Source organism: Martes martes (genome assembly GCF_963455335.1).
Source record: "Martes martes genome assembly, chromosome: 4".
Taxonomy (NCBI): Eukaryota; Metazoa; Chordata; class Mammalia; order Carnivora; family Mustelidae; genus Martes; species Martes martes.
Genome location: NC_137891.1, coordinates 185,818,558 through 185,841,662, shown reverse-complemented (window position 1 = coordinate 185,841,662; position 23,105 = coordinate 185,818,558). Strand labels below are relative to the sequence as shown.

The window sequence follows — 23,105 nt, the reverse complement described above, 5'->3', positions numbered from 1 at the left end:
AATATATTAAAGCACTTTGTAAACCAACAAAGGCATGCAAGTTACTTCTTGAAAATACATGTTTTTAATAGCTAAACTGAAACTTCAAAAACACCCAGCGTATTTAAAATACTGTTTGAGCTCACATATTACTGGCGAGAGTGGTAAGAGACTTAACTTGTATGGAGTTGATGGGTGTATCCACCACTCCTGGGAATTTACTCCCCAGTTTTGCCTATACAAGTAGGACAAATGAATAAGGTGATTCAGCCGTTAAGCATCTGACTGTTGATAGCATCTCAGGTCTTCTTCATCTCAGGGTCGAGAGTTCAAGCTGCAGGGGTTGGGCTCCATGCCGGGCAGGGAGCCTACTTTAAAAAAAAAAAAAGTTGGAAATAACCTAAATGTCTATCAGTAGGGCACTGATAAACTCTGAGACATGTCACAGTGGCATATTATCTGAAAAAAAGGAAGTTCCTTTTGAGAAGGAAAGGTCTCCAACAGAATAAGGTGGTGGCAGGGAGAGAAGGACAGAACAATACAGTCTGCTACATTTCTATAAGACAGAAGTAAAACTGTATTTGTTTGTGCTTGCACACGGAAATCCTGGAAAGATGCTCGGGAAACTAATACAACGTTACCCGCAGGGAGCCTGCGAGCGGGGACGAGCTGGATGGGGACAAGGATAGGAGTCCATCTGTTCAATCTAACTTTTATCACCTTGGTTTCTGAAATAGGTCCAAGTATCAATATTCAGTTCACACTTTTAACAAAATTTGAGTTTCTAACTTAAATTTAAGTGTCACCGATCAGGTCCATATACTCAGCAGGGCTCGAATCCTGTGGCTGCAGAAGCAGCATCGGGATCTTGGGGAAAAAACAACTTTGAGAAACTAATGCTAAGAGTCGCCCAGGACCGGAGGACGGGTGGCCCACCGTGGGGACACACGAGAGGGAACAGGTCGGAGGGGACATGGAAGGCGCTCCAGGAAAGGCACCTCGAGCGCGCGTCAGAAGCGTGAAGACTCAACTCCGCTCCGTGAAAACGCCTCTTCACAGCAAACCGCCAGAGCTCCCGAAGGGAGCGCGCGCCTCCGGGCTGCGTGCGCCCAGCTAAGGGTTAACTTCGTGAGGATGCAGGAACCAGCGGGATTCTCGTGACGCTGGCGGTGCCAAATGGAAACATCCCTGAACTCAAAGGAACGACTCGGGAAGGCCAGCCACACCCCGCGCCTGCTCTACGTAAGTTCAGCCGGACGTGACGTAAGCAAGCGACTGGCGCCAATCTGTGCACAGCAGGAGGAGGTGTGGCCTGGGCGGCGTGCGTCTGCGCAGTACTGGGGGGGACGGGCCGAATGAGAAGCCGCGGGGCGTGCGTCTGCGCAGTGCAGGACCGGGGGGGGGGGCGGGAGGAGACCATGGAGGGGTCTGCGCGGCGAACGTCTGCGCGGTACCGAGGGGCGGGGCAGAACGACAGGCAGGGCGGCGTGCGTCTGCGCAGTGCGCGTCTGAGGGCCCGAGCTCGGACGCCGTGCGTACGTGCTCGTGTGCGTCCGCGTTTGGTCCGCTTGTGATTTGGTCGTCGCCGGCGGGGAATTGCTGCGGAAGGGGTCGAGTTTCGGGTGTGTGGGCAGAGTCGAGGTTCGGGTTGGGGGTTGGGGAGCGCTGCGGGCGGCGAGGGGGCCGCGGGCAGCCCGGCGCGGGCTTCGGAAGGGGACGGCGGAGGACGGGGTCCCGCCGCGCCTGCAGGGCGGGCGGCCTTCGGGCAGGAGCAGACGGGACGGCCTCGTATTCTCCGGGTCGTGTGCATGGCATCCCAGCAGCTGCTGGTCGATGCTGCGTTGGCCGAAGCGCTTTCATTAGCGCCTGTTTTGCGTGGACAGCAAACTCCCCAGAGAGCACAGGCTAAAAACGCCTCGGACCCCCGCTCGGCAGCTGCCGTTTGCAGCAAAAGAGCAAAGTGCGAAGAGCGGGTCCAGTTAGGTTGAGTCTAGTGGGGGAATTCCCATCTTTCTACATCACTTTAAAAAATGTGAAATATTGAGCACTGTTAACTTTCCAGAAATTCTTAGTGCACTTACTGGAACTTAAAAGAAAATCCCCTCCAAAAATCTCACCGGCTAATTGCTAAAGACTGTGTCTGTAGCTTTTTGCCCATGAAATTAAGTTTAGTTGTTTCTCTGAAATAGTATTTCCAAAAATAAGACTTTCTCCCCTCATTGTGTGAAGTGCAAGACCCATGTATTTGTGTTTTAGAAAATTTTGGTTGCAATAAGTCATTGTATATTGGGTTTTTAAAAAAGGGTAAAAGAAAATCCGCACAGTACTAACATGTGTTAGCAACCTTACTGTGTTCGCATCTCAAAAAGTACAGCAGTTGAAGTTCTGTATAAACCAGTATTACCCTAAAGTGCTTCTTTATGTACTGTTTATCAGCACCTTTTCCCTAGGAGGCACTTAGTCACTTTGCTTAAAAATGTTCCTAAACCTCAACTTTTGGGCTTTCTTTGGGTTGCACTGCCAAAATTTTTGAAATTCTTCTTCTTCTTTTAATTAAGTCTTTTAAAAATACAACATAAGAATGGCTTCGAAAAGAGCTCTGGTCATCCTGGCCAAAGGAGCAGAGGAGATGGAAACAGTCATCCCCGTCGATGTCATGAGGCGAGCTGGAGTAAGTCCCCCAACGTTTTCTACTTTCCCCTTTTTCAGCTTTCTGGGTTTTGAAGTCATCCTTCATAAAGTAATACTCAGTATACTTTATAAGATATTTCAAACACACAAAAATAGAGTAATAATTAACCTGCTTATTTACTGTCCACATTTAATACTTGTTAACATTTTGCCATATTTCTCGTGGACCCACTTCTTGAGGAACAGGTGCATTAAAGAAATAAAGCATTGCCCAGCCCTCTTTGTATATTTCCCTGGTATTATTCCCCTTCGGACCGCAGAGATAACTGTCCGCTCGTTGATGTGTATCCATCCCATGCATGTCTTCAAAATAGCGTTAGACTGTATTTGCATTTTGCATGTGTCTGTGCCTCTCTCTCTCCCTATATATATATCCACAGTGAGCACTTAAATAGCATTTACTGATGCTAGGTGTCATTCTAAGCACTTAATAAACTTGCTTAAGTCCTATAACAACCCTGTGAGTTACTGCCATCCTCATCATACAGTGGAAGAAACTGAGGCACAGAGAGACTAGCTAAGGTGTCCACGTTGTAGACTTAATGAGGATAAGAGCCAGTACTTCGATCCTAGCAGTCTGACCCCAAAGTCTGTTAACCCTTCATTTCTCTGGTTCTCATGAATGAAGACGCATCCAGATCCGGTTTGTTTATTTAAAATTGCTGCTTATTTTTATGTTCTAGGAATACGCAGCAGTCTACCCATTCTTCTGTTACGCTGTTTCAGGACATTATAAGACTTTAATAGTCTTGTACAGGTTTCCTTATGCAAACGTGTGGAAGTTTTTCCTAATTTTATTCCTGAAAGTGGAATTGCTTGGCCAAAGAACAGCCCATAGGTGGCGTTACCAGATTTTGGCACACGGCTCCCCAAAGTACCAACATGTGGGCCCACCAGCAGTATAGGGAAATTGCCATTTTCCCAGTACCAGCTCTTGGTTTTATTAACTTCATAAATTTTTGCAAGCTAAAGTAATATTTCATTGTTTTAACTGGTGTTTCTATCTTAAGGAAACACCGTGATATTTAAATAGCAACAGTAACTTTGTAAGATGGATTATTGACATGATGATCACCCAAAGTAGAACACTTGTGGGAGAAAGGATGCTAACCAGGCAGGTTATCAGGACAGCATCTGTAAATCAAGACTGTCCCAGGCAAATGGGGACAGACCTAGTTATTATATTTAGCTAACTTACTCGCTTAAAGTCAGCATGGTTTTGTTGCAGTATTTCCTGCCAAGTTATTTTAAAACAGCAGCTGTGAAAATGTTACTCTGAATTTATGTTTCAGTGTTCTATCTGATGACATCTTTCTCTTAGATTAAAGTCACCATCGCAGGTCTGGCTGGGAAAGACCCAGTACAGTGTAGCCGAGACGTCGTCATTTGTCCCGATGCCAGTCTGGAAGATGCAAAAAAAGAGGTTTGTTCTCCATACCTGGAGTTGTTCCTTCCTATGGCTTCTTTATCAGGTCCTTCATATGTCTTCTGATTACATCTTTTGATTACATCTCAGGCTGTTAGCACTGACTTACTTTAAAAGTTACCTAGGTTGGATGTCTTCCCCACTATAAGCCCTGGGAAGTCGAGGACTCTGCCGTTTTTTGCTCTGTATCCTTGGAGGCTGGCAGTTCCTTGCTGCCTGTGCTCGGTGGGTGGGTGGTGCACTCTCATCAGTGCTCCTCTGGCCTCGAAGGCTGCGTTGCCTCCTGATACATCCTGATTCATCACCTGATACAAGGAATCACCTGCCACATTTCCTGTTTCTTATTTATTCAAAAGCTGCTTTTTGCCTTTCCATTTTCAGTGACACGGACATAATTGTGTGATTCATTTTATGTGGGACAGCTCATGGTTGATTAGTGGTGGGATTAAAGGAGGAGTAAGAATTCTAGTCAGATTGTGCTACTTTATCGGCACCTAACACTTGGGTATCTTTGAAGAGCTAAGGTCCCTTTCCTCAGAAGCAAGGCCACCCAAACACGCACAGGCGCTTTGGCCCACCCTTCCTTGTGGTTTGCTGCTTAATGGCCATGTGATAGGGCTGTGGGCCATACGCTCTTGGAGCATCGACATGGCAGGAAAACTGGCAGAGGCAGCTCGTCGATGGCCCTTCGTGCCCTGCCAAGGAGCCCAGAGCATGATTCCTGTGCTCGGCTGTCCTCACTCAGAGAACAGTTTATTCCTATCTGATAAGTTCACATATTTCAGTGCCAGATTGTGGAGGATAGGAACATTGATATATACGTAGAAGGTGTTGAGACGTTCTAAAGAGCATGTTCACAGTGGCTGACTAGAGGTAGGTACTCCCTCTTCGTTCTGTTTCATCTTGTGTCTGGGTGTCTTAGAACAGTGGTCACCTTGTGTGTCTGTTTATTCAGATTCTGAAAGGAGTGAAAGAAGTTCTGTACTCTACACACTTTCTGTTTAGTTTGTAGTTTTGCTTGGTTTTAAAACAACAGTAGAATGTTCTCTGTCTTTAATAAGAGTAATTGTAAGCAATATATGTTACCCTAAGTATGTACTAAATTGTCACTTGGTGATCTGTTGAATGACTAAATTTTAAAAATTTTTTTCACATCTTTAAAGTATATTAACCAATTTCCATATCATAAATTCAGCAAGTGTGGACTCAGTAGGTTTCTGGAATGTTGGGTGCTTGGAACACTAAAACGCTGCCGTTGCCCCCCCCCCCCAGTATCACTTTTCATAGAGGTGGAAACTTTTTTCTGTGCCTTTTACTTAAAATTTGTTTTCTTTTCATTATTTTCATGACTGTGTACATTCTTATTAAAAAAATAACTCTAATACAGCAAAGACCTACAAAAAGTCCCAAGTGTGAAGTGTCCCTTTCTCACTGTCCCCTTGCCACCATCCCGCTCTACACCCCAGTAGCAGCTGGGCTGCCTCTTTGGTCTCTGAGTATCTGCAGACCATACATGTGTATCCCATATATGTTGGGACTACATACTTTTAAAAAAAATATGTTTTAAGCTAAGCTCTGCATCCAGCATGGCACCCAGACTCCCAGCCCCTGAGAATAGGAGTCACGTGCCCCACAGACTGAGCCAGCCAGACACCCCTTTTTTTTTCGTTTACAAGAATGAGATCATGCTGCACCTGTAATTCTGCAACATGGACATCCTTTCGTGTTAACTGTGCTTAGACTCTTCGCTAGTTACGACAACACTGCACTGTGGAGAGGGACCTTCCTTTATGTAACTGCTCTTCTGTGAACAGTGTTTGGCTCAGACCCACGTTTACAACAGGGAATTGTTGTTGAACTATCCCTGTAGTGCGCATTTCAGATGAAATGTTTTACCATTTTTTTTTCTTCTTAACTACAGGGACCTTATGACGTAGTGGTTCTGCCGGGCGGCAATCTGGGTGCGCAGAATTTGTCTGAGGTAAAAACCATATAGAGGAATTATTTCAGCCTCTGCCTGGGTTCTCTTGGTTTTGTCACTAAAATATTTCAGGAAGGAGCCTGGGAATAAACGAGGGGCGGGTGAAATGAGCAGAATGGTGTTCTGGCTTCGTGAAGGAAACATCTCTACTGACGTTTATCACATGAGTAGGTGAAACGGGCGGGGCAGTTATCTGTGAACAGGTTCTGTGTCTGCGGTCGAAGACTCAATCTCATTTTGTGTTTCATGAAGGTTTAAGCATAAAAGGGGCTGGGGCGGGGCGCCTGGGTGGCTCAGTGGGTTAAAGCCGCTGCCTTCGGCTCGGGTCATGATCCCAGCGTCCTGGGATCGAGCCCCACATCGGGCTCTCTGCTCAGCGGGGAGCCTGCTTCCTCCCTTCTCTCTCTGCCTGCCTCTCTGCCTGCTTGTGATCTGTCTGTCAAATAAATAAATAAAATCTTTAAAAAAAAAGGGGGGGGGCTGGGGCCCGGGCGCTGCAGGGGACTGAACTGCCAGTGGGGGGTGAAAAATGGCTTTAGAACAGGCCTTGCTGCTTCACTGAGGTCGCCTGCGAGGAGTCAGCCTGCGGGAATAGCGGGGGAGAACGGAGGGGCGCGGCGGGCAGAAGCTTGCAAAGCAGGTCGAACCTGACGTGTGGACTCTGCTGGACCCTGTTCCCTACTCGGCCATCTGGAAACACCCAAAACACCACAAAACACCCCAAACACCACCTACCCTTCCTTTTCCTTCTTTGTCCCAGGAGCACAAAATGGCAAGTGTCATTATGCCCAAGGGAAGTTACTTTTCTCATCTCCTCTTGAAGCATCTTTTTAAAAAGGATGCCCTTCTCTTCTGTTAAATGCCTTGCTTAGTTCTAACAATGTAGAAACGGCATGAATTTGATGATTTTTCTATTAATGATTTAGAAATGTTAGAAGATAGATTGAAGATCTTGGAATTTAAACTAAAAGCAGATGCTCCCAAGGTTTCCAGCTGGAGATTGAACTTGTGGCTTCACGATAACTTGATGTGTTTGGGCTTTCTCTGAACAGTCTCCTGCTGTGAAGGAGATACTGAAGGAACAAGAAAAAAGGAAGGGCCTCATCGCCGCCATCTGTGCAGGTAACGTGCAGACCCATCGGTGTTAAAATGAGTTGTTGGGTTTTCTTAAGAAACTACGTGATGCGTAGTCTTGAATCAGAAGATTTTGTTCCACATCCTTTCCCTTCACAAAGCACGAAGGGCATCCGTATTGGCCTAATTAGTTTGGGTGGCATGAAGTCGGTGTCATTTCAGAAATGAGTACAGTTGTTCTATTTTCTGCCTCTCTGTGCTTTTGGTCTATGTTCCATGAAACTTAATGGTTTCCGTGTTTGGTTGACCTCTGAGGAAAATAATGCCCTCTGGAATTCAGTAAACAGCTTGTTACAGCAGATCTCTGTGCCAGGAAGTATGTCTGCCAGCACCCAGTCAGCAAGAATCGGTCAGACATAAACATAACAGCGCTGTCCTGTGCTTGCCCTGCGGATTCAGAGGCCTCAGGGTGCTTTCTGCCTGATCCTCCGTGTTCAAGTTTAGATCTTAGGCACCGTGTTATCTGTCACGTAGTTTAGAAGGAGGTTGTTGGTCCTTCATAGATGTCCCCACATCTTTGAAACTTGGTAGTATTTTGTTTTCTGATTCCACTGTAAAATCCAGTCTTAATGCTCTAGTGTCACGATACTCTGCCATCTGCGTTTTTTCCATATAATTTTGGCCAGTGCCGCCTTTGTTATTGATCTTTTTATGAAGTCTTTGTCAAAAGAATGAATAAATAAATGAATGGATAGTTAGATAAAATGACATGATGTTTTGTTCAATACGAGGGACTTGTTAAAGAAGTTACAAGCCGGGGCGCCTGGGTGGCTCAGTGGGTTAAGGCCTCTGCTTTCAGCTCAGGTCATGATCCCAGGGTCCTGGGATCAAGCCCCGCATCGGGCTCTCTGCTCAGCGGGGAGCCTGCTTCCTCCTCTCTCTCTCTGCCTGCCTCTCTGCCTACTTGTGATCTCCCTCTGTCAAATAAATAAATTAAAAAAAAAAAAAAAAAAAGTTACAAGCCAGGGATCCCGCAGACTTTGCGTAATTCCAGCAGAGATTCTCGGGAGTTCTTCCCAGGGGGTCACAAGGTGGAAGCAGATATTAAGACATTGTTTGCCCTTTTCCTTCCCGTTCTCACAGGAGTGGCGTGAGAGTGGGGCGATGCCATCATTCGGGCGGGGCATGGATGCTCAAGTATTGTTGTGTTGTAAACGTTTCCCAGTTTTAATTTCTAACACGTGGCAGTTACTGATTGACGTAACCCACGTAAAAGCTCAGGGTTGCAAAGACCCGGGTGTTTAAGGACCTCAGAGATGACCACCCTGGCAGGCCCTGTCCTCGGGTCCCCGTCAGCGCCAGCCTCTTGACCTGCCCTCGGGCACAGAGCGTTCTCCTCCCTGAAGGGCGCTGCAGTCACTGAGGCCACGTCCTCATTCTTAGGTTCTCTAACCAAAGGGAGAAAGGAAGTCTGGGGCCGGGTTTGTTCCCTCGAGACTGCTGAAAGTAAAAAGCACATGTCAGTGTGTCCTCCTGTGTCACTGAGGTGGCAGAATCATTAGCCAAATCTGGTTCACTGGGGCTCAGGCAGCTTGAGTGCCATGCTGAGGAGCTCAGGCCGTGTAATCACTTAAATCGACGTTAGCCCTAAGCCGCGCTCTGGCCTTGTGTGTGTTGCTGCTGCACTGCTCCTCTGGGTGCGGCCCAAAACAGGAAGAGTGTTGAAGAATAAGAAGATTCGGAAGTGTTGCAGTTAGGAACTGGGAACCACGTACTGTACTGGGACAATGTTCGCTTCGCCCCTGGTATTGAGGGATAGTATGGAGTCACTGAGACAAACTGGAAGGGAGACTGTCTTGATGAAAAGATACAATGACCTTCACTCTAGGTGGGGAGGGAAAGGAGCCTGGAGGTGAAGGGCCCAGGAGTCCTCAGATGCCTGGCTCTGGGTACCAGCTCCGGGACATGGCGTTCGGGAGGTGACCTGTCCTCTCCGCACGTCACCACACGGTGGCGCTGTTGGCTTCTGTGTTGTGGTGGCCCAAGGGGCTTCCGCCTGCCGTGCTGTCTGCTGTCTGCTCTCCACCCGGCTGGGTCCCTGCTGCAGACTCAGCAACATTTCATTTGCCAGAATTTCAAGTAGCGGCAGGTAAATATCTCTTCTCGAATTCTCCAGATAGGATTTTTAAACCCCCCAAAGCAGTAATTTTGGGCTCACCATGATGAGAGAGGCATCACGGAATTCCTACATCCAACCGAAACATGAGTTTATTAACGTTACCAGAGGCAGCGATTTTATCAGCTGAAGGGAGCAGCTGAAAACCCCTGGCTCAGTGTACGGTCACCTCTCAGGGTCTGCTTTCAAGTACAGGGTCATATAGGGAGTTATTTCTTACCTTTTAAAATCTTAACAAAGAAAGAATTCAGGGTAATGAGTCCGTTCAAGTGAAATTTGAATGGTGATTATTTAGACTTTACCGACTTAAACTTTGCCACCATACATGGCTGTCCTGTGTGTAGCATAAAAGTAAGGTGGAAAGAGACATCAAATCTATTTGACGCTTTTGATTTAGGAGATAGAAATCGGGACTTGGCTTGATGTCAGGCGGAAGGCTTATGCAATTAAGTATTATTTGTTGATCTTCCTGTGAACAGCAGCTGTGATGTAGCCGGTAGGTAGAGTCTGTAACTCCCTTTTCCTTGGAACTGTGTTGATAAATGAAAGGTCAGTGAGAGCGGGTGCATGCGTTGGCTGAAGCTAAAGCTTGTGAGCTCGGTCCTCCGGGCTTAGCCACGGCACCCCAACCCATTCTGAAGGTTACGTTGCTGTCCCGAAGCATGTCTTTCTAGGTGTGGCGTGAGGCTTGGAGAAAAAAAGTTAGAATAACTACTTTTTTTAAAGTTTTAAGGTAACATAAAGTTACAAGATACTTCTGGTTTTGTTCCTTATTTGAGGACCGTTACTTAGGAAATATGCTTGTGGTTATCAATGAAATTGATTGGTTGCTTTCAAAAGTGAATACATTTGGATAAAAGTCTCAAGTTAGCAACTGCATGTTTCAGAGGGTCAGAAACGGACATTTGTGCAGGGTCGTAAGTGGTTTTTAATAAAGAAATGCTAGTGTCCTTATATCTTGGACTTCGGGCATTTCGCAGAGCTAGACAACGTTCTGTTCCTTGTAATAATCCTGCCACCTGGGATGTTCGGGTGGGTAGATGGAGGAATGAGTGCTCATCTTTCATTTTCAAGTAGAAAAAAATTAGTCTCTGAGGTAGCAGTCAAGCCAGCAGTTGGGAGAGCACCAGCTGCCTTTTATGTGCTCAGAGGGAAGCCTTGGTGGTCTCCCCTTTTCCGACCCCTGGGACCCCTGCCCATAGTTCCTTGAGGGGGCCACACGCCGTTTATCTGGATGCTCCTCGGTGTGGTTGGATTAGGTGGGTATTGAAGTATTTTGGGTTCGTACTCTTTTGCCAGATGTGCTCAGCAGATGGTTTCTTACAAACATACTTTACCTCTCATATGAAAAAGTGTTTAACTTCAGAATCATAAGTGTATTTTAGGTAAGAGCGTCCTGGTTTTGAAGACTACTTCTGCTGTTGCAGTTTTTAAACCATTGGTTTTCTGTGTCCACCCTTAAGTCTTTCTGTTAATCTTCTCTTTAGGTCCTACGGCTCTTTTGGCTCATGAAATAGGTTTTGGAAGCAAAGTTACAACACACCCACTTGCTAAAGACAAAATGATGAATGGAAGTAAGTATATGCTTCTATTTTAATGTCTAGAAAGACCTTCCAGAAAGCTGCCGTTTAGCATTGTTTCCTGCCCGGGTTAGCCCTGTGCAGAGAGACTCTGTGGGTTGGGGTGCGGGCTGTTCCTAGCTTTCTTCTCAACCGTTTCGGCTAAAGAGAGGGTAGAGAGAGGGAGCAAGCAGGGGGGCAGAGGTGGTGCGTGCCTGTCTCTGTGTGCACCCTGACGGGGACGCGGGCTATGCAAAGGCCAGCCAGACGCCCGGTTGTCCTAGATGGGAATGGTTATGAAATACCAGGTTTACTAGGATTTTTTACTAAACACTTTGCCAGATGCCTGAGGGTAAACTTTAAACCTTGACAGCAATTTCAGAAAGTGCCCTTTCGCCCGCAGTCCAGAGTAAAGTGAATATTGCTCTCTTCCTAGGTGTGATGGGTCTGTTTCCTTGGGTGACATTGTTTTGGTTTTTTTTTCGTTTGTTCATTCGCTTAGATTTGTTTATTTATTTTTAGAGAGAGAGAGCAGGAGGGGAGGGAGGAGGGGCAGAAGGAGGGGAACAAGCAGACTCCCCGCTGAGCTGAGCAGGGAGCCCGATGGAGGGCTCGATCCCAGGACCCTGAGGTCATGACCTGAGCCGAAACCAAGAGTTAGTCAGCTGACTCAGCCACCGAGGTGCTCCCTTGGGTGGCATGTTTCTTTTATAAATAACAGCTAGACAGCTAACTTGTATTAATTTATTTTTATAAAAACAATTTATATTCGTGGTGCAGAGTGTAAACAGTACAAAAGGGGGATGAAGTCAAAACATAAAGATGCCTTTTCTTCTTGCTCTCTTTCTGCTTTTCAGCAGTAGCTTCTGTGCAACTCTAGAACTTCTCTGCACATACTCGTTATTCTTTGTATTTTAATGTTTTTTTTTTTAGGTTTTTATTTATTTATTTATTAGAGAGAGAGAGAGATCACAAGTAGGCAGAGAGGCAGGCAGAGAGAGAGGGGGAAGCAGGCTCCCCGCCGAGTGGAGAGCCCAGTTCGGGGCTCGATCCCCAGACCCTGAGATCATGACCTGAGCCAAAGGCAGTGGCTTAATCCACTGAGCCACCCAAGTGCCCCTGTATTTTAATGTTTTTACTCAAATGAGATCTAGATACGTTGTTTTGCTGCTTGCTTTTTAAACCTAAGATTGTATCCTTTGGGCGTTGGGGGGTGGGGGTCATCTATCAAGCATTTCTTTAACTAGAAGGCGGTGTGTAACTCCCGGCAAAGCAGGGTGACCAAGCATCCGAGGTACACGTCCGTACTGACGGAGCCTTCCTCGCGACGGCCGCCGCTCCCAGCACGAGCTTCAGAACGCCGGCCCCGTACTGTGTTCTGTCAGACAGGTGGCGTCTTCCTCTGCCATCTGTCCCTGGAGTGCCTGTAGCAGAGAGGCAGAGACCTGGGAACTTGCAGAGAGAGAGAAAACGCACACTCGTGTGGGTAATTGCAAGAGCATCTGAAATTTCCAGCCAGAAGCCAGAAGTGGCTCGGCTGGCGCTCAGCCAGCAGGGAGGTGAAGCGGCTGGCTCTGGGTAAAACACCAACCAACCTCATTTCACTGAGCAAACAAGAAGACAACACGGTAACGTTAGCAGCTGATTTCGGGGCTACATTTTCTCCCCTGCCTCAGGCCTGCTGGAGGCTGATACTGAACTAAGACAAAAAGGAGGGCAGGTAGCATCGCTTTTGCGGTCTTTACAGCCAAGTCGAGTTGTGCATTTTCACTGTATTTTTTCTTCTAAGTAGCAGACCTTGCTTTTCAGAGCAGTGTTAGGCGCACAACAAAATGAAGCCGGATGTGCGGAGTTCGCGCACGCATCCTGCCTGGGCGCGTGCAACGTCTTCCTCGACTTCCTCTCCCGCACCTGAGCGGTCTCTGAGTTACGGTCTGTGAACCTGCCCTGACGCGTCATTATCGCCCCAGATCCATCATTTATGTTAGGGTTTGCTCTTGCCGTTGGACATCCTGAATATTCTTTTTTTTTTTTTTTAAGATTTTATTTATTTATTTGACAGAGATCACAAGAAGGCAGAGAGGCAGGCAGAGAGAGAGGAAGGGAAGTGGGCTCACCGCTGAGCAGAGAGCCTGATGCGGGGCTCGATCCCAGGACCCTAAGATCACGACCTGAGCCGAAGGCAGAGGCTTTAACCCACTGAGCCACCCAGGCGCCCCTATTCTGCATATTTTTTTTTAAAGATTTTATTTATTTATTTGACAGAGCACAAGTAGGCAAAGAGGCAGGCAGAGAGAGAGGAGGAAGCAGGCTCCCCGTAGAGCAGAGAGCCCCATGCGGGGCTCGATCCCAGGACTCTGGGATCATGACCTGAGCCGAAGGCAGAGGCTTAACCCACTGAGCCACCCAGGTGCCACTATTCTGAATATTCTTAAATCTCATCCAAGGTAGTATATTCTTGAAAACTTACAATTTTATTTTAGTTGCTAGAAAGATACTAAGTTGTTGATAAAACCATCTGTGTGGAAAGTGATTTTTTTTTTTTAAAGGCTCTTGCTGCTGGGCATTTTTAAATGTAGGAATAGAATTTACTTGGAGGCCTGCGGGGCTCAGTTAAGCGTCCGCCTTTCGCTCAGGTCTTGCTCCCAGGGTCTGGGGATCGAGTCCCACGTTGGGCTCCCTGGTCAGTGGGGAGTCTGCTCTTCCCTCTCCCTCTAACCCCCTGCTCATGCTTGAGCATGTGCTCGTGCTCTCTCTCACTGTTAAAGAAATAAAATCCTTAAATCTAAAATCTTAAAAAAAAAAAATTTACATGGCGGTAAAGGAGAGGTTTGGGAGAGTTGGAAAGATCGGAATCAGGCTTCCTTTAGTCCTTACGACATACTGGGGGAAGGGGGGAAGGGTCGAGTAGTCGCCACGTTCCTCCTTTATCTAAAGGTGATCTGTTGTGTCTGTTCTCTTGTAATGCCCTAAGAACACTGAGGTTGATTAGGAATAGAAGCAGATTAGATTGTTAACTCTTGGAGTTTATAAAGCACATTCACAAACATTATCTCCACGGAGCCTCGCAGGCCCTGGTGCCCAGCGAGGCAGGTACTGACTTCACAAATGAGGAAGCTGGCTGCGAGAGGCCCGGCGACTTGCCCAGAGTCAGGCTGGAACTCAGACCCCGCCTCTGTCCCAGTGAGGCTCCCACACACGTTTAAGTTACGAGGTATTGAGTTCAGCCAGTAAGTCCTACTGTGAAGAGAAAAATGCTGGAAGCATCTGCTCCTTCAGAGGTTCCGAGAGGCGGAGCTCTGAGCAGCTCCTGGGCGTCTCCTCTGGTCCTCCTCGTCCTCATCCTGTGCTCAGGAGATAAGAGTGAAATTTTGGCTCAGATAAGTAATCCAGTGAGAAGACTGACACAGTCTTCCCATTTCTCAGCTTTTAAATGAAGAAATTGTGACTTTAATAGGCTTTTCAGTTCCTCCCTGTCGGTGGTGCTAGCAGGCATCTGGAGGCCCCGTCTGGACGCTGAGCCCCGAGGAGCTGGGCCCCGGCCAGGCAGTGTAGGCGCGGCTCCCTGCTGGAGGCGGTCTCCTTCCCCCGCCGAGCCTTGGTTTCTCACCTGTCCTCTGAGGATACCGGTGGCCCCTGCTTCGCAGGGCTGTTGACAGGTCCCGTGAGTTACTATGTGTAATGCCTGCAGAATGTTGCCTGGCACGAGCCCGCGCGGGGGAAGGGAGAGCTGGTAAGTGCCCAGCTCTGGGCCGAGTGTTGGGAGGCCGGCAGTGAACAGGCTGTCCTCACTGGGCCGCCGTGTGTTGTAATGACACCACCCCCTGGTCCTGCTCCTCCACGGGACTGGACTCCCACAGCAGGCCTGGGCGGGTGGTATCCTCTCCATTTTACAGAAGAGAAAAGTGAGGCTGACTGCTGAGTGTCAGCTCTGGGATTTGAATCCAGAGCTGCTGCGCTCAGAGGTCTGTGATTTTTTCCTTAAAGGGCCAGAGAGTAAATATTTCGGGCTTTCGGGACATTGGGTCTGGATGGCCACTACTCTGCTGTCACAGAGCCACTGACCAAGTGGGTGAGACGTGTGCCACTAAAAGCTGCGGTTCGGTGCCGACCCCTCAGGTCCAGTTGCCTTTCCTCTGAAGAGACTTCTGGATTTGGGACGCTTAAAGTTAAAAAGAAACTAATAACTAATGCTTTGTGGCAGTTGGCTGTGGGGTGTCAGTTTGCAGAGTTCCCAAATCCACATCAGCTGAACTGCGTGCACCCTGCTTGGGCTCGCACGTCCCGGCGTGTGTTGTCCTTGACCGTCATTGCCGCTAGGTGGAGGTAGTTGGCCAGTATGGACCGTTTGCTCGTCCTGATGGAAACTGGAAAGAGCTGTGGAGCCTTGAAAAAGGTCTTTAACCAGTCTAAGCTGTGTTTGTAATATTTGCCTACGGAGGGATTGTTCGGTGAGCCGTTTAGAAATCGCCTCACCAGCAGTTCATCTGTGAGGTCTGGAAGATTCGACCCAGCCAGTGTTCTGGTTTAGCATCTGACATTGCCTTGGCCCGGTGTAACCATCAGTAAGTGAGGTTAGAGATGAAAACCTTTTCTCTTTGAACTGGAGATGATCTTTTCTTTTCTAGTAGGGTAACTAGGAAACTTGGGCTGTGCTGTAGGCAGTTATTTTCGTGAGTGACTTGATTTCTAATAAGGATAATGGGACATAAACTGCGCTAGGTGTTCTTGATCACTCGCAAAGGACGTGAACGTGAGTGTGTGGTTTCTGAAGCCCGTGAATGCAGTGGGCCACCAGCGGCCCCATCGCCCAGGACAGGCAGCGGGGAGTCCTCCTCAATGCCACCCCACGTTGGGTCCTGCATGTTGTCTCTGAGGTTTCTCAAACTTTCATGTCTTCTCTGTCCCCACTGTCCCCACCCAGGTCACCACAAGCTCCCACCAGCACGGCAAGTTCTCTTCTGTCTTCCCCTTTGGTTCCTTCCGGTCCAGTCTCTGCGAGGGTCTGACCCAGAGGGTGTGCCCACCGGGACGGGGAGTACAGAGTCACCTTTAGGTGCTGGAGGAAGTTGGCAAAGGCTTCTCCTGGGGGCAGAACCAGATACGCTCTGATGTGCACTTTGGAAGGGTGACCTTTCTGTGGTGCTGAGCGGCGACAGGCGAGAAGGGCGGCCGAAGGGGGGGGCTGGGACGCGCAGATTGTGTGTGAAGGGGCAGATGCGGAGAGGAGAGAACAGGCGTGTTCATAGGTTCCCCTGATACGTGGGGGCACCCCCAGGGTACCATCGGTGTGCTGGGCCCCGCGAGGCCGATGGAGGCCCAGCCTTTTAAAGAGCAGACAGGAGACGAGGAGACTGTTCCTACCAGGTCAGTGCTGGGAGGTGCTGGTGTAGTGACCCGAGCGACCCGATCTGGGGAGGGATCCCATATACCTCCTCTGAGGGGTGGTGGGAGGAGGTGGGAAGAGCTTTCCGTGCAGTGCAAGCAGGGGCCTGGGGAGTGCCGGGTGGGAGCCCGGTGGGGGCAGGTTGGGGAGGGCGGGGGGCCGGGTCGCGGGGGCCCCGCTGCTCCTGAGGAGTTCGGGCCTGGTTAGTCTGCGCACGGGGACGTTTGGCGACCGCTTGTGCGGACGGTACGGCCTTGGGGAGCTGACGCTGAGGAAGTCCAGCTTTGTGGCTGTGATTTGCCGGATGTCACACTCACTGAATTCAGATACAGGAGAAGCACATTCTTGTTTTATTGTATTTGCCTCCAAAAAGCCAATTGGGGAACACAGAAGGGGCCCCCGAGAGGTGAATATGGTTTCTCCCTCCTCCCGTCTCCCTCGCCCCGCCCCTGTGTGTCATGTCTAGTTTTTGCTTCTTCGTTTTTGAGACAGCAGAGTGTGTGTGTGTGTGTGAGAGAGAGAGAGAGAGAGAGAGGCAGTCTGAGGGGGACTCTGCGTGACAGGAGTCTGCGTGACGGGGAGCCTGGGACTCGGCGTCCGTGTGACGGGACGTGCGCGCGGCAGGCGGTCTCTGCCGTGGAGTCTGGCGGCTGCGGGGCCGCCGTCTGTAGAGAAGGGGAGGGGAAGGTGGGCCTCTCAGGCGAGAATTACTGATTTTCAGGAAAGATGAAGGGGCCCTTGGGAGAACGCCTGGGAGGGGTGATGGTTTGTGACAGTCCGGGCGTGGTGTGGACTTCTGGTCCCCTGTCCTGGGACACGAGTCCGTCCCCCCGGTTGATGGACTCCCGAGGGGACAGGACAGCCGAGGAGGACCGGGCTTCAGGCAGGAGCGGGGGGTCCGGAGGAACCTCTCCCGGTGCTGGCCGTTCTGCCGGTGGTCGGTGCCCGGGCGGACCCTCGAGCCGCGCGGATGTGCCCGGCCTTCCCCCCCTCCACGCGGCCTCACCCGCGTGAATCGCGGCGTGTCCCTCAGCGGCCGGGCGGCCTCGCCTCCGGGCCGTGGGCAGCCGCCGACGTGGGTCCGTGCGGTGCCCGCCGGAGCCCGGCCCGCCTCCCGGCGCCGTCCCCGGGGCTGGCCCCAGGGCGGCGGTGCTGGGGCTCGGGTTGGCGGGTTGACGTGAGACCAGAGCCCGCTGCAGTGTAACCCCTTGTCGCTCGACTTTCAGGTCATTACAGCTACTCCGAGAACCGGGTGGAGAGGGACGGCCTGATCCTCACCAGCCGCGGGCCCGGAACCAGCTTCGAGTTCGCGCTCGCCATCGTCGAGGCGCTGAACGGCAAGGACGTGGCCGACCAAGTGAAGGCCCCGCTCGTTCTTAAAGATTAGAGCAGAAATCTCTGATCACAAAGTAGGGAAACGGGCCATGGGTGATCGTTGTCAGCGTGTTCACGCGAAGCACAGTGGGCGATTCCCGCGCGGGGCGGCCTGGTCGCTGCCCCTGAGCGGAGCTTCCCCGCCTGCGCCCGGTCCCCACGCTCCTCGATGACAGAGTACATGGCATTTAGCAAACTACCGATAGTGACCTTGTCTCTGCTTTCCCCTCGGTTGTGTGTGTGAAACCAAAGTCTCGGTCAGCCTCCCTTGCGTCCGTTGGCTGTCGGTGGAGCTGCTGGGCGACGCGAGCACAGAGCACACCGGACACAGGAGGAAAAGCGGAAAAGCCGAGATTTAAGAAGCTTGTGATTTTCTCCCATTTGTCAACTGTGTATTGTTAATGTGCTATTAAAAATACTGACGAAGTCGGCCGTCCTAGCGAATTTTTGTTGACCGGTTCCTTTTTCTGTTGCGGAAAGGGTCCTCAGATGGAAGTGAAAACCTTCTGAGGCTGGCCCAGCCTCTGTTTTCGCTTCTTCGGGTAACAGACACGAGGGGCTGATGTGCGCGCGGCCCGGGCCCACCAGCCGGGGCCGCCCCCCCCCCCATCCCTGCCCACGTGACCCGGCTGAGCCCCGCCAGTGCATGCGACTCCAGTCTGGGCCCTCTGCTGTGCCTGCTGCTGCCGTTCTGTGTGCTGAGCGGCCAAGAGGACAGGCAGGGAGCCTAGAGCCGCTGGCAGCCAACCTGTCACTGAGGAGAGCCTGCCCAGGAATGCCGGGACCCGTGCTTGGCCTGGGATCCCGTGGGACCCGAACAAGAGCGACCCCTGGTTGTTCACGGAAGCCGGCAGATTCGCTGCGCTTTTCTGCGTCCTGATGAGTGAGTGCTGCATCTCCAAAGGCGTGGGGTGGGGTTAAGGCTTCTGAACACGGCACTGAGCTACTGAGGAAAACCCTTCGCTCACGGCCTCATCGCGTGATACCTTTTCTCCTGCTCCCGTTCTTCGCCCTTGCCCTCCTCTGGCAAAGAGCAAGTGCAGCAGACGTAGAAAGGCCACTGGTAACTTCTAAACAAGTGGGCCATGAGGTCTCTGGCACAGCTACTCAAGGGGCCTTGTAACACCAAAGTGGCAGACGAGACACACGTTAGGCAATAATCATGGTTGTGTTCCAACAAAATTTGCAAAACCAGACAGCTGTGGGCATTTGGCCCTTAGGCTGCGCTTTGCTGACCCCTGGACTGGGAGGCAAGGCGGATCTTTTTTTTTTTTTTAATGCAGACGTGTAACTGCACATTTTGATAAACTGTGGTGCTATAAAGAGACCGCTAAGGGCGACAGGACGGTTGAGACTATTCTGAGGAGATTAGGGTAAGGAGGCAGTGATGGGGTCACTGCAGCTCATTAGAGGAGGCCTCTCTGGAATGGGACCTTGGAGACCTGGGACTTGGGTGTGAATGAGGCAGGTCTGGTAGCATTCCAGGAAGGAAAAGCCGGAAGTGCAAAGGGCCTGAGGCAGGAGCACCCAGGGTGTGGAGGGACAGCAAGGGGGCCGGTTGTGGGGGAGCTCAAGGAGGTGAAGTTGGGGAGGCAGCTGGAACCAAGGCTTGGAACTTACGAGAAGGAGCCATCAGGGAGGGACCCAGTCTTACTTGGCTCAAAGACTCTGGGGAGAAGGGCTGCCACAGGCCCGGGGGTGGGAGTTCTGAGGCATCGGGGCCCAAGGCAGGGGTCGGGTGCCTGTGCGCGGGTGGGAGAAGCGGCGCTAGGGTGCTTCGCCGCATCTCTGACTTGGAGACAAGGTCAAACGGAGCTTCTGTGTCTGGAGCCGGAGGAAGTGGTTGAGGGTGGGTGGGGTGACTGTGGAGATGAGAGGGACAAACCGGTGTCTGTAAAACACTTTCACTGAGGAACGAGGAACCAGAAAGTCCCAAATTACCGACCGGAGAACAGTGAGCATTTGTAAACTCTCTGAAGTTCCCTGGGTTTTACCAGCCGCCCCCGGCTCTGAATAGGCCCCCTGGAATTTTGGAGGATCTACAGGAAGGGAACCAGCGAGGCTGGGGGTCATTTGAATTTTTGTGCCCTTGGGGAAGCCAGAAAAGGTGGTTCCAGAGTGGCTGACAATGAAAGCGTTTCTGAGAGGATCCTGAATCCGAGCTCAGGAGGGCTTTTCCCGCCCGGATTGGGGGCAGGGGCGGCCACTTTGCCTACACCTCGGGCCGCGCTGGCTGGGTCAGGAACCACCGGCTTTAGACCCGTCGACAGGCAGCGGCTTCCACCCTCCCTAGCTGCGGCTCCACACACCTGCCGCCCCCCCAGGGGGAGCAAGCCGCGCGCGGGAGCATTTGAGAGCACCTGGGGTTGGAGGTTAGGGCGATGGCCTGTCCAGCTTGACTGGCTGAACCCTCCTAGGCCTGGGGGTCCCCGAAGGTCAAAGTTGGAGGGACTTTGGCCCCACTTCGTCCACTCAACCTTGGGGACACTAGCCACAGCTTTGGGAGCTCCCTCAGGCTGCCCTCGTGGCCCAGATGGTGAGGGAGGAGAGCGGGTCCAGGAATCAAGCTCCAGCCCAGAGCTCAGTCCTGAGAAAGGAGAAAATGACCCGGAGGGACACGGCCCAGCGCTGGGCAGAAATGGCAACTGTCGAGGGACATGACGGCCGGACCGCTCTTCTGGGGGGGAAGTCGGGGACTGTGCGTCTGGTGTGATTTAGGTGACTAACGTGAAAGGTTTCATCGGGTGCCCGGGGCCGGAGACAGGACTGCTCGTGGAGCACCTAGCGTGGACCAGGTGACCCACTTCTTTCACACGCCGCGCAACAGGGATCGTGCCGCGCGCCACCCCGTTCTGCCCCTCGTGGGGGCACCGGTTCTGCCGGACGGATTCGCTGTGCCCCCTTCAACCCAATCCTCAGCGCCCACAGCCTTACGACGAGGCTGGAGTTGCCATCCATTGTGAAAAAGAAAAAACCCACGTCTCTTTAGAGGTCGAGAACTTGTCTGTCCCGCGCAGCGTAGGGTTGCTGGAAGGCTCGGAGGCCGCAGTGAAAGGGAAGTACCTTTTCTTAAGCTACGAAACATGAAATGTACTATTTTTCGTGCAGCCAACTGTCTCATCTCAGAGTCCGCTTATGTGTTCTCTGTTCTAGGGTGTTGGTTCCCTACGAATGAGGAGAACATTAAATTTTCCTGCAGAATAATCTCAGCTTTTTTTTTTTTTTTTTTCCTTTTAAGGAAATTCCCTATCTTTGGCCTTAGGGGACCTTCCTAAGTCACACCTGCCTGCCGAGTCATCGGGCGGCAGTGAGGTGTGCAGGAAGGGGCCGCAGGAAATCCTGTTCGCATCTGGCCCTGTTTGCTCCTAGCGTGGGCTCCTTCTGGAGCTGGCCCTTCGCCCTGTCCCAGCTCTGGCCTGAGGCCCGAGGCCCGGGGCTCCCGGGGGCCCTGGAGGAAGGCTTCACCTGCTCATCGTTTCCACCATCGCTATCATCTTCATCACCACCATCGTCTCTGCTTCCTGCAGCCTGAAGGGGCTGTTCCAGGTTCTCCAACCAGTCCTGGGCCAGTGGCCACGATCATCAAACCTGATGAGGTCTGCCCACGGGGCCTCCCGGCTCTACGGCTTTATTTTTGCTTTTTCAGTTCTGTGTGTGACCATGTCCTCGCGGCTTCTCTTTCTTGAAAAGTATTCTGTTTTTGAGTTCAGCCTGCTCTTGGAAATTTTTACTTGGCTTAAAAATAACAGGAGAGGAGCACCCGGCCGGCGCAGTCAGTGCAGTGTGCGAGTTTGATCTTGGGGTCGTGAGTTTGAGCCCCACGTTGGGGGTAGAGATTACTTTAAAAAATTTCAAGTAGAAGTCTTTAAAAAAAATATTCGAATGAAAAGTTCTTTGTCTTCAGAAACAAAGACAAGAACAAAATTGCAGGTAATGCAGGAACCACACATAGACGCAGCTCTTGGGTTGGGGACAACAGACTCTGGGAAGCTGTCTGGTAAGAGCCACCAGGATCAGGGCACTGGGCCTCACTGGACCCATATCTCTGTTTGAGTATTTTTTTTTTAAAGCTAAATAAAGGTGAGTATGCTGAGGTTTCTTCTTTCAAAGGGAGGATAATTTCACCAAGTTGACTGAAGAGAAAGTGGTGCTTTGTTTTTACAACCAAATGGAATGTAGCCAGTGTCAGCTCTGAATTCCTGTGTTCCGAGGATCCGTCCTTCCAGCCCGGCCATTGGGTGGAGGCCTTGGGCCCTGCCTGCCCTGAGCCCCGGGGCCCCAACACGGTGTGTGGTCAGTTTCACAAACAGCACAATTCTCTCCAGTCCTGTCGCTGAATGACCAGCCCTGGGGATAGGGGTGGGGGTGGCAGGGGCTGTAAGCCGGCAGCCTTGCGAAGGATGACTTCACCCGGTGAGAGGCAGGTGCAAGATGGTACGTGAGCTGAGAGCCAGAGACCATCCCTTCGGATTTATTTTACGCGGCGAATCAATGCAGGAATAAAACGTGCCTGTTCACCAGCTGGAATGAGATCACCCTCTTTTCTAATACTTGGTTTTGCGTCTACGTCCCTTATCCGAGAATGACAGCCACTCGGCATGCTTAGGGCAGAGCAAATTACCTCCGGACTGTGGATAATACTATGTCATTATTCCGTGAGGCATCTAGCTCAGTGCCACCTGGGTCTTAAAACTCTAAAAAAAAATTTAATTACACAATGGATATGGATACGTCAATACCTGCTCGTTGGAAAAGACTCAGATGAAAGGTGAACACACAAAGTAGGGCTCAGAAGTGTACCTTCCCACCCTCACTCCCCCAGCCTTGGCCCGAAGCCCCACGTTGGGGTCTCTCTTCCAGTCCAGTTTCTACGAACTTCCCAATGTCTAATAATACACACCCACATCCACGTACATTCTAATAGGTTGCACATACACAGGGATAGGCACATTAGAGTCTTAAAAATTATTCTGGAATAAATAAAATGGGATCCTATTGTGTACATTGTTTCTAACTTCAGATGTCTTAGAGATCTGCCCCTACCAGGTCGACCTTGTCTATGTGACAGTTGAACAGCACAGATATATGGTAACCAATCCTCTACTGATGGGTTTTCCCCCCCAATTTTTAAAATCATCAAAATTTAAAATCATCACATAAACTTTGTCATCTTAGCCATCTTTTAAATGATTCTTTAAACACCAAAGGAAGTTCCGCGTCTCATGTTTCCTCCCCGCCCCCGCCTTTTTCATGAAGGATTTTATTTTTTTAAGTAATCTCTACAACCAACATGGGGCTTGAACCAACAACCCTGAGATTAAGAGTTGTATGTTCCACTGACTGAACCAGCCAGGACCCCCTCACCTTAGCCTTTAAAACTATACAGTTGAGTAGCATTAAGCACATTCATTATTGTGCAAAATTCTGTCTCCAGAACTTATCTTGCCACACTGAAATTC

The 23,105-nt window shown here is 50.5% G+C and overlaps 1 protein-coding gene across 1 annotated transcript; it reads left to right on the top strand.

Annotated features, from left to right (window-relative positions):
• The first annotated feature begins 1,376 nt into the window (after positions 1–1,376).
• PARK7 (Parkinsonism associated deglycase) lies at positions 1,377–18,072 on the top strand. Its single transcript, XM_080803160.1, has 7 exons — positions 1,377–1,601; positions 2,538–2,650; positions 3,992–4,093; positions 6,018–6,077; positions 7,130–7,199; positions 10,815–10,901; positions 17,499–18,072. Exons 2-7 carry the CDS (start codon positions 2,561–2,563, stop codon positions 17,657–17,659), a joined length of 570 nt encoding a protein of 189 aa, XP_080659286.1. The 5' UTR covers positions 1,377–1,601; positions 2,538–2,560; the 3' UTR covers positions 17,660–18,072.
• Positions 18,073–23,105: the final 5,033 nt, after the last annotated feature.

Coding starts and splice junctions, on each gene's coding strand:
- PARK7 (XM_080803160.1), top strand. CDS start 2,561: ATGGCTTCGAAAAGAGCTCTGGTCATCCTGGCCAAAGGAGCAGAGGAG. Junction 4,094..6,017: donor TGGAAGATGCAAAAAAAGAG/GTTTGTTCTCCA, acceptor TCTTAACTACAG/GGACCTTATGACGTAGTGGT. Junction 10,902..17,498: donor AGACAAAATGATGAATGGAA/GTAAGTATATGC, acceptor CTCGACTTTCAG/GTCATTACAGCTACTCCGAG.